The sequence below is a fragment of the Pteronotus mesoamericanus genome, unplaced genomic scaffold, assembly GCF_021234165.1.
Source record: "Pteronotus mesoamericanus isolate MK-2021 breed Mesoamerican mustached bat unplaced genomic scaffold, CSHL_Meso_final contig_46, whole genome shotgun sequence".
Lineage (NCBI taxonomy): Eukaryota > Metazoa > Chordata > Mammalia > Chiroptera > Mormoopidae > Pteronotus > Pteronotus mesoamericanus.
The window spans coordinates 134,921-145,460 of NW_026555170.1; the positions used below are offsets into that span (position 1 = coordinate 134,921).

General features: G+C 39.3%; 1 gene segment (V, D, J or C); it reads left to right on the plus strand.

Annotated features, from left to right (window-relative positions):
- The first annotated feature begins 6,808 nt into the window (after positions 1-6,808).
- On the plus strand, positions 6,809-7,604 carry LOC129074091 (T cell receptor alpha variable 26-2-like). The segment is given in 2 exon segments: positions 6,809-6,848; positions 7,309-7,604. Coding segments are annotated over 2 exon segments (336 nt in total).
- The last annotated feature ends 2,936 nt before the right edge of the window (positions 7,605-10,540 follow it).

Consider the following 10,540-nt stretch of genomic DNA (forward strand, 5'->3'; position numbering starts at 1 on the left):
AAAAACCTTTGCAGTCCATGAAGACAGACACCAGCTAAGAGGCTGGGAAAACCAGTGAACCACAGGCAGGAAGAAGCAGGCACTGTGTGTGGTGCACAGATGAGACCTTCTAACGTAAACTTTCTTTAAAAAATGTCCACAATGAGCTCAGTGTATAAAACAGTATTGATTCTGAGATTCCCAGCTATTGTCTGTGTATTGGGTTAAAATACATCACAAAGTGGTTTTAAAATTTTCTTCATCAGTGAGACAAATGAACCTATTTATTTCAGGAAAGTCAAGAGTAGATTTCTAATTCTCTTCTTGAATTGTTTTTGATTTTTCAGATCTGCATAGTGCTAAAAACCCCCCTCTGTCTCTTCCATTTGCACAATGATTTTAAAAGTTTGTACAAATGAAGAATTCATTTTGTTATTTTATATATTTTATATACATAAATTGAATAAAAGCAAAACATAAATACATCAATTTATTTTTATGTACTTATGGACTAATCTTGAATTTATTTCCACATTCCAAATAAAATTTTGACTCTGACCACAGGGGAATTGTAAGAACCACAATGTCAGAAGCCTATGTTCAGCATATAGTCTTTCCTCTAAGTCACCCGGGTAACTGCTTGGCTAGCTTCCTATTGAGCAGCACAGCACCAAGGAATAGACAAAAGTCACATACAGTAACTATGCTATTCACTCAACTTTAATTGAATGCAAGTTCACTCAAAATAAAACATCAGTATACATTAATATGCTACTCACATGCAAACAGTCTAAGGGAAATATAACACACGCACAGAGCAATCAATGGGGGATAACAAACCTGACTCCCAGAGTCTCAGTCTGAAGGTCCGGGAGACAGCACAGTGGGCAAAGGAGTTGTTAGCACTTTGCAAGGAAGGATCTCTGGAGCCAGGTGAGCAGCAGGACAGACGAAGTCCCCAGTCCACCAGGGCAGAGCCTTGGGTAGCTGATGCCAAGGGAGTTCAGCGTGGCTTGGAGCAGTAATCTGGTTGTGGAGCTTGGCTGTCTCAGCAGTGGTCTGGAGACTGCCTTAGCTATTTCTTGAAAGTGGTGTTCTCATCCCTTCTGGGTCTTTTGATAAATGTCTTGGCACCTCTGAGGGCAAGTGAGGAATTTGCCCAGGAGCTTATCTATGGATTGTCCTGTTCTGCAGACTTGGCTGTTCTGATCATGTGTGCAGATATCTTGGGCATGTCTCCTGGCCAGATGTGTCCAGCATGACTTAGGCAGTTTCCCTCTTGAGCCAAAGTGTCATGGCTGAATGGCTGCTGTCTTGGCTGACACAAGTGACTCCATTTTGTTTTAGGTACTTTACATTTCCTTGACTTGAAAAATGCCATTTCATTGGTCCTGTTCTCCACACACCCTGACTTGTGGCCAGGGTCTGCAAGGGCTGAAAGTTTTGGCACCTTAAGTGTCATCGAGTTCCCATCAAGTTCAGTAAGAGTAGGAGGTTCTCAGTCCTGCCCTAGACCTGGTTGTTGTAGGAAAAAAAGGTCAGGGTACAGGGGTGCTGCTGAAAGAGACAGAGGAACATCAGTCCAACTAACACTGGCCTCAGCGAGAGGGTCTAGGTCCTCCAGGTCAATCTGTTGTGTGCAATGGGGTCATTGCCAGACTGGTTTGCAATATATATTTTAATATATAGATATATGAGTCTTACTGGAATCAAATACATAAGGAGGCAACTTACTGTTTGAAAGTTCTGTCCAGCCAAAGGCAGCTTTGACTAAAACAAACTATGTTCATTAGAGATTCAAAATAATTCTTTGGCTCTTAACAAACCAGGCTGAGAATGGGCTGAGAGATCTCTTCCCCAGGAGAGGCATAGCCCTTAACATGTGACCTAAGAAGATCATGGAAGAAGACTCTCCCAGGAGGCTGAGTCTAAGAATGTGAAAACCAGTGAGCAGCAGAGATGCCTGCAGAAAGTGGCCCCTTCAAAACAGGTTCAGGAACCTATAAGGAGTGCCTCCTGGGACCCCATTTGTGCTTCAGACCAACACTGTGTGTCTCTTTTCATCTCAGTTGCAGGGGAACTTTATACAACATAATCCTCTAACTGTTCCATTAATTGTATATTGAGTGTGCAGAGGACAGTTTACTTGTTTTTGTTTGTTTTCTGCTTGTTTCTTCATAGTGCTTCAAAGGAGTCTCATTAAGACCCGAGGATGATGATAGGATATCAGTCAGAGGCCATGCCTTTGATCAGGAGTCACTGAAAGGGGACACTAACTTGTCTCCTTGCCTCCTGCAGAGGAAGAAGAGAGGACATGAATTCTCAGGCAGGACTCTGAAGCTGACTGTGGAGCTCCAAATGACTGCTCATTAATATCCGGTTCCCTTTCCTTCCAGCAACTCAGAAGGATTGCAAGCCTTGTGCAGACTGACATGGCCATAGGACTTGCCTGGCTTATTACAAATGTGAGTAGAAATGGCCTGTTCCACTTCCTGAGAGAGCCACTTAATTAGCTTAACTTTCAATCTCTGCTTTTTCTAGACTGTGGTGGCTGTTGAATTGGGTATTGATATGAAGGTTCAATTTTTAATCTTTGCATACAATATAGCTGACCTGGAGGATCACCTTATTCAAAAGGAACTAGTATGTATGTGCAAGAAATAAACCACCTTTTTTAACCACTGAGATTTAAGGTTGATTATTATGACCATATCACCCATCATACATAACATGACTGCTGCCTCAATATTTTAAATACTGAATACAAAGAAAAAACGTTTTACAAAGGAAATCATCTCTTTACAATTTTTTTTATTGATTTATTTGAGAGAGAGAGGAAAGGAGAGAGTGAGAAACATCCTAGTGCATTTGGTTCCACCTATTTACGCAGTCATTGGTTGCTTCTTGTATGTGCCCTGAGCAAAGATGGAATCTGCAACCTTGGCTTATCCGAACCAAACTCAGAGCCACCGTCTAGGGGAAGGCAGAATGTTCTTGATACTAAATCATGAATAGAGAAATTTTTTAAATATAGGATGACCTCACTCAATGGACATAAATTCAAAACCTCTAAATATTAGCAAACAATTGGCAGAAACTCTAAAAGTATAATATAGTATAACCAAGCAGGCTTTCTGTGATGTTCATCTTTTTAAATCAATCAAAGTAATAATCCACATGAACAAAAACCTCATTTAATTATCACAAGAGTTACACAATTATAATGTATGTTAAATATTCACCCATAAGAAAGAAATAAATTGTTAACAAATTAGAAATAAGAGAAAAAGGTCCTCATTCTGGTAATGAGTATATGATATAAACACCATTTGACCATGAAAACCACAGGAAAATACCACTTTACCAAAATAGCCATCACCTGGCTTAAACAGAAACCAAAAAATGAAAGAATTGGTGAGAATATAAAGAAATAAACCCCTTCTTAGTCTTTTACTAGTATGTAAAATGGGGTAACCACAATGGAAAATGGCTTGAAGTTCTTCAACCATGAAATATAGAGGTATTATATGTCCCAGCAATTCCACTCATATGTATATACCCAAGAGAAATAAAATTATCAGTGCACACAAAATCTTGTCCATAAATATTCAACACATTTAGGTATCAATTGGTAGATGAAATATAGTATACCCAGACAATGGATATTATGGCAATAAAAAGTAATGCACTACACATACATTCTACAACATAGATGAATGAGCTCGGAAAACATCATGCTAGGTGAAAAAACCAATGAGAAGAGCCCACCTATTGTAAATCCCACTTATACAGAATATGCAGAATGAGAAAATCTATGGAGACCGCTATGGTCTGAATGTTTGTATAGTCTCAAAATACTTTAGTTGCATCCTGAAAGATGATGGTATTCTCCTGAAAAATGATGGTATTAAGAATTCAGGCTTTTGGGATTAGTGGTCTTATAAAAGAGAATCCAGAGAAATCCTTCTCCCCTTCCAACAGGTGAGCACACAGCAAAAGGCACCACCTGTGAATCAGAAGGCGTGACTTCACTGGGCACCAAACCTGCCAGTGCTTTCATCGTAGCCTTCCCAGTTTGCAGAACTATGAGAAATGATTTTCTATTGTGCATAAGCTACCCAATCTGTGGTAATTTGTTAGAGCAGCACGGATGGACTAAGACAGAGACAAAATAGGGTAGTAGATGCCCAGAAGCAGTTTCATGGGGGGAAAAGGTGAGCGACTGTTAATTGGAACAGGTTCCTTTTTGGGATTATGACAGGTAGAAAATTGTTTGTGGTGATGCTTACACAACTCTGGGAATACACGAAAAACCGTTGAATTGTATGCTTTGAAAAAGTGAACTATATCATATGTGAATTATATACCAACGAGGCTATTATATAAAAACAAATGAACAAAACCAAAAATTCCATAATGTTCTTTTTTTGATGGGACTCAGTCTGGATTGTTTATACTGAATCCCGCAGTAAAGAACAGTAGATAAAAACTTATAATGTTGCTCTGAAAGTTCCATTATATACCTAGAGACATAATGACTCTTACTTTTCCTATTTCTTTCAGCCATCCTAGAACTCCTTTCAAGCCTTGAACTACAGTTATTACTTTAGCTGGCAGGACTTCATGTAACCGTGCCACGGGCTGCAATATTCCCCTCTTTGAGCTTCCCTCTGCTAGGTTTGTCAGTTTTACACTTTTTGAAGGATGGAGACTGAGAGCTGACTTGCTGTTTGAATTATGCCTACACGTCTGATTTTGCATTTATCTTCACTGCTTGATATTTTTGTTCTATTTGTTGTGCTGAATAGAAAAATTTATTAGAATAATTTTGAGTCATTCCATTTTTCTCCCAGTAAATATTATTTAATACCTTCACCCTACAAAGGATTTTAAAGCGCTTAGTCTCTGCCAAATCCTATGCTAAACAGTAAATCATGTGCCCTTGGGACAGCCATCAAACAGGAAAAAACAAGATACTAAGGAAAGTAAAGGAATTTGACTGAGGAGGGATTATAGACAATTTCTGTAATGAAAAAGTCACAGAAATAATTCTAAAATCCCCAACAGCCTGAAAATAATTCAGCCTCTAGAGCACCAATTTTCAACCTCTTTCATCTCATGGCACACATAAAATAATTACTACAATTCTTTGGGACACCAATACATAGGTATAATTTTGAATCATTCACACCATACAGCTATTGGTACGTTGGTTGTTGTCCTTTTTATACATGATAATTCAAGGGAAAAGAGGTCAATGCCCCTAACTAAGTAGTCAAGAATTGCATGTTTTAAAAATTCTAGCTTCACACCAGTTGAAAATCACTGCTTTAGAGTTTTGTAGTAGGAAGCTCTTCACTGAGCCTTGCCACTAGAAGGAGGTAGCATATATGAGATACCTACCTACGCTTAGATAGGACACACAAACCTGGAAGGATTGCTGACTGATTTGATCCCCAGTTCTAAAAAAGTTAATATCAGGAGCCACAAGAGGGGGCTGTTGCCACAGGGAATTGAAGCTCCTTCCAGGGTGAGTTAGAGCATGTCCTTGAGCTGTGAAGGAAATTCCTTTCATCCCCTTTGTTTCCTTGTCCTTTATCAGCTCACAAGGAGCTTCAGTGCAGCCTCAAGCACAAGAATGAGCCCTTTCCCAGATAGAGAGCAAGGAGCTGACCCATCATGTGAAGAGGAAGGAGAGGTGATTAATAGTTTAATTTAAAAGGCCAAATACTTGCCCTGTAGTGAAATGAGAAGTTTAGTTACTGTAGTTGAGAGGAAGGAAATATTTTAACTTTATTCTATCTTATTTTGTAAAAAGTAACTACTTTTGAGAATAATCAGAGGAATTCCTTTGTTTATTTCTACCTCTCTTGTCAAATGTCCTTACTTCCCTTTGTAAATCTTCTCTACCCGTCTCCTCCTTCCCTGCTTTTCTTCTCTTTTTCTCAATGCATGCCACCTCTGAGCAAGGGCATGGAGATGAGAATATATCTGGTAAAGAGGGGATAAGTGGATCTAAATAATTACCTTGAACACATTGGTCACTCTGTCAAGACCAGAGGCATCCGATAATGTCCATCAGAGGGGATGCTTAAGACAGCGTTCCGGCAGCTGATGTGGGAGAACTGAGCACAGACAATCCAGGTCCTAGACTGGTTTGTAACTGTATCTTATCCTGGCAGACTGAGCTCAAGGGTATTTACAGTTATGAAATTATTTTGGTCATGTGTGTTACAAATATTTTCTCCCATAGTGTCATTGGATTTTTAATGAGCTTATGGTAAATTTTTTAGACCAGAAAAACTTTGTTAAGTTTGTTGTTTCGATGTTAAATTTTGTGTTACTTCTCTTGAGAATACATAGTTCTGGCTGGGAATGTGGATAGGAATTCTCTTCTCCCTTAGAGCCCAAGTTTCTACATAGGTAGTTGGATTAAAGGATATTTCATATCAGCTTAATTGTGGGTTTTGCCATGTATCACAAAATGAGGGAAGGTAAACCTCCAACTGGATGATACTACTTATTCAGAGTCACTCAAACTTAAATTATTTGAAAATGATCTCAATGTAAACCCTCTGGTTTAGGACTAGATTTTGGTAAAAGATTCTTACCCCCTTTCTAAATTTATGTTTAATTCTGTGGGTGGGGGTAAACCCAACCAAGAACTGCTTTGTCTCTCCCTGACGCCTGCCTGGGGAACACCCAGTTGAAAGCTTCCTGGCTGAGGCTGTGCTGGTGGCTGCTGTGCTGTCATTGCAGCCTCCCCAAACCCAGGGTCAGACGCAGATTCTGAGCTCTGAGGCCTGGAATTCCAGTTTGCACTTGAACTATGAGACCAGTGTTAGGAATAACTCTTTGCCTTACTTTGGGTAAGTGATCTGGGTCTGATTAAGGATGGCTTTTGTGGCTAAAGACAAAGGTCAGGTAGCTGCTGCTTCTACTTCTCCCACTGTACTCGACCAAACTGCTGGGGAGAAAAATGCATCCATGTGCTTGCATGTACCTATGTGTTTCTCTGCAGGGAATCTGGGCATCACAGTGAGAAGTTTCTCACATGAGCTACTCAGAGAAGATTCCCCTGAGTCACACAGCTCTGAGGCTCTAAGGAGTTTTGTGTTCATTGAGCCCAAGGGTCATGGAATACAGCAGGTGATCTTTGGCCTGTGGCTCTTGGTGGCCCAATAATATATACCAGTAATATTTCTCTTGCTTGTACAATGCACATGAAAATGCTTGTGTAGGGGGCACAGCCAGAGAGGAGAGTTCAGAAGAGCTCATGAACCCAAGTTTGACATTCCCGAGCTAATCTAGTGTTTCTCATCTCCTCAGGTATTACGGTTGATGCCAAGTCCACACAGCCAGATGCCATGGAGAGTACTGAAGGAGAAACGGTGCATCTGCCTTGTAACCACTCCACAATCAGTGGAAGTGAGTACATACATTGGTATCGCCAGACTGCCCACCAGGGTCCAGAGTATATGATTCATGGTTTAAAAGGCAATGTGAGCGAAGGAATAGCCATTCTGAACATTGCAGCAGATAGAAAGTCCAGCACCTTGATCCTGCCCCATGTCACCCTGAGAGACTCCGCCGTGTACTACTGCATCGTGAGAGAGCCACAGTGAGATTCCTGGGGCTGCCCCTGTGCAATATCTCCCTGGAGGGAAGAGAAGGAGCTGCAGCATCTAAAGAGGATACTGCACACGCAAAAGCAGCAGAAAAAATAAAAGGGAAAATAGAGAAAAGAAGTAAAGGGAAGACAGTGAGGAAATCAAGGAGGAGAGACTGAAAGGAGCCAAGAAGATGAAGAAGCAGCGCTCATGTTATTGAAAGGACAAAAAATTTAAGGAAAGGAAAAACCACACCTGTAAACCTGTAATGAAAGAGAAAAGAAATGGCAATTTTCCGTGACTGTTTTAATCAAGTGTTGTTTTGTATGTAGGTCTCACTACAACAGGTGAGAACAACCATTAGGTTACTCTAAAAACTTGCTCCCTTTGGACCCAGGGAAGTGCCCAAACTCAGAAGTGGAAATTAATTTCAGAAGGTCAGCTATTTTTCTTATAAAAAAAATTGGAACTTCTTTGTTCCTTATCTGTAGCATATACACTTAGGATTATTTTGGCAAGGAATTAAAAAAATGGAGGCAAATATGAGGATATTAATTTAATCTTTAAATTTATATTTCCAATATTACACAAAAATACAACAGATGGTTTTTCTCATTGTATACAACTCAAGATATTACATTAGTTTGTAGAGCAAAACTTGGAGTCTAAAACTGATTGCTGCTCCATTCCAGGTCTTCTGCCACTTGTAATGACCTGTTTTGACAGTTTTCAGTGTCCTGACAATTACATTTCTTTTTATTTTACAAGGATACTTATAGAAATATCTACTCAATTTTCTTACATAAGTTGGATCATATCTGTGTATTTATTTGGAACTTGTTTTTAGCTTTTAATTAAAATGTTTTTGATATGTGCTCATACATAAACATATATACATGTACTTTATAGTACATTTGTATAATAATTTCACTTGCTTACCTATAATTTTTTAATTTTTTACATATCTTAGGTATTATTATAACCTGAATCATAAATCAACAACTACCGATCCAGAACATATTTGGCCATGGATTATGAAAAATAGAGAGATTCACTGAAGAAGATAAAAGATAGAAGAAACATTGTCCATAGGACAATGATGCTTTAGTCCCCTTCGAAGAAGGCACCATGGGACCTCACACAGTCCTCCATATAGCCATCAGCTGCCCCATATTTTCCTGAGTCTCATTGGTGTTCTGCAATCTCTTCCCTTTCAAAGGTGGTTTTAGTTTTGGGAAAAGCCAGAAGTTGCAGGCCATCAAATCTAGGCCATGCAGAGACTGAGTCACCTGGGTGAATTGGCATTTCACCAAAAAACTCTGCCTGAGACGTGATGCCTGAGCAGGCACATGGTCGTGATGAAGGTGCCATTCATCAGTTGCCCATAGATACAGCCTTCTGAATCATCCAAATAGTTTCTGTAAAAGAATGTCCAAGCTTAATGCAAAATTTGATGCACATTTGTTGCTCTTCTCCCTCGGTCATTTTGAATGCAATGGCCACACCATTCACATGCTCACTCAACAGCATCTGCTCCACCACTGACTAGTACAGTGAAGCTGTCATTGTTCGTGTATGCACATTCCAGTCCACTCTCCTTTACTTTGCTGCCTGGTCACATGAATGTAGCACAAACCATTCTCCTTACATTAACAATGGCTGGACTTTCGCTGTACAGACTTTCATGTATGTACAAATGTATAAATATATGTTGATTTATACCTATACATAGAGAACACACATGTATATCCTAATCTTATTCTTTTTGAAATGAAATTGCTGAGCCAAATGACATGCTTATTTTATGTTTTCATAGATATTGAAAAATTGCCTTCCAAAATGGCTTTAAGTATCTACACTGCCAGCAATACTGGGAAACCAAGTCCCCTGCCTTTTGGTTAACACCATTATCAATCCTTTTATTTTTTAATAACTTGAAAGTATTTTGTTGGTATTTCATTTCATTTTCTTGATTACTAGGGCACTTGAACAACTTGTGCTTTATTTTGTCACTTTAATAGATTGTCTTTTTCTTGATTATTTATAACAATTCTTTTAATAACATGAATACTACTTTGTCTTTTATATATTATAATTATCTTCTCCAAATACGTTGTATCTTTTAAATTTGTTCATTATAAGGGATGTTTTTATGTTTATATTGTCACATCTAAGGCTTCCCATCCCAAAGTGATATATCTCAATTCCTACATTTTATTTCTCTCAAAGACATTCACGGGTCAGCCTCAGGGAGGGACGTGGGAGCTCTGCTAGGGTTCAGAAGATATTTGATGAGGTGAGATGGGACTCCTGATCAAAATGACGGGCTCCCACAGTCTGCGTTTTACCTGCAGAACTTTAAAATATTTTAATCAGAGAGTAACAGACTCATCGATTTAAAAAGAAACTGTTATTCATTTAATTGTGTACCCCTTCTTCACACACACAAACACACACACAAATTCTTATGTTGCATATCTTGTAGTCCTTTCCCAGTATTTTAATGTGACCTTTTTTGGAAATAGGGTCTTTACACGGTAATCAAGTTAAAATCAGATTTTCATGCTGGGACCAAATCCAATACTATTTGTCTCCTTATAAAGGGGGAATATTTGGACACACACACACACACAAATGCACACAAAGGAGACCATGTGAACATGAAAGCAGAGATCAGAATGAAGCACCTACAAGTCTAATGAGAGGCTGGAACAGATCCTTCCCTCTTCACGCTCAGAAGGAAATATCTCTGCTGATGTTTTGATTATACGCCGCTAGCCTGGACTGTGAGACAATTAATTTCTGGTTTTTAAGCCACCAGTTTGTGGTCCTTTGTGCTAGTAACTCAAGCCAACTCATACACTGGTCCAATTCATTCCAACTGGGTGTCACCTAAGACAAGACCTACCTGCTTCCCTATCACTCTGCCATGCTGTCCATCCATATGTCAG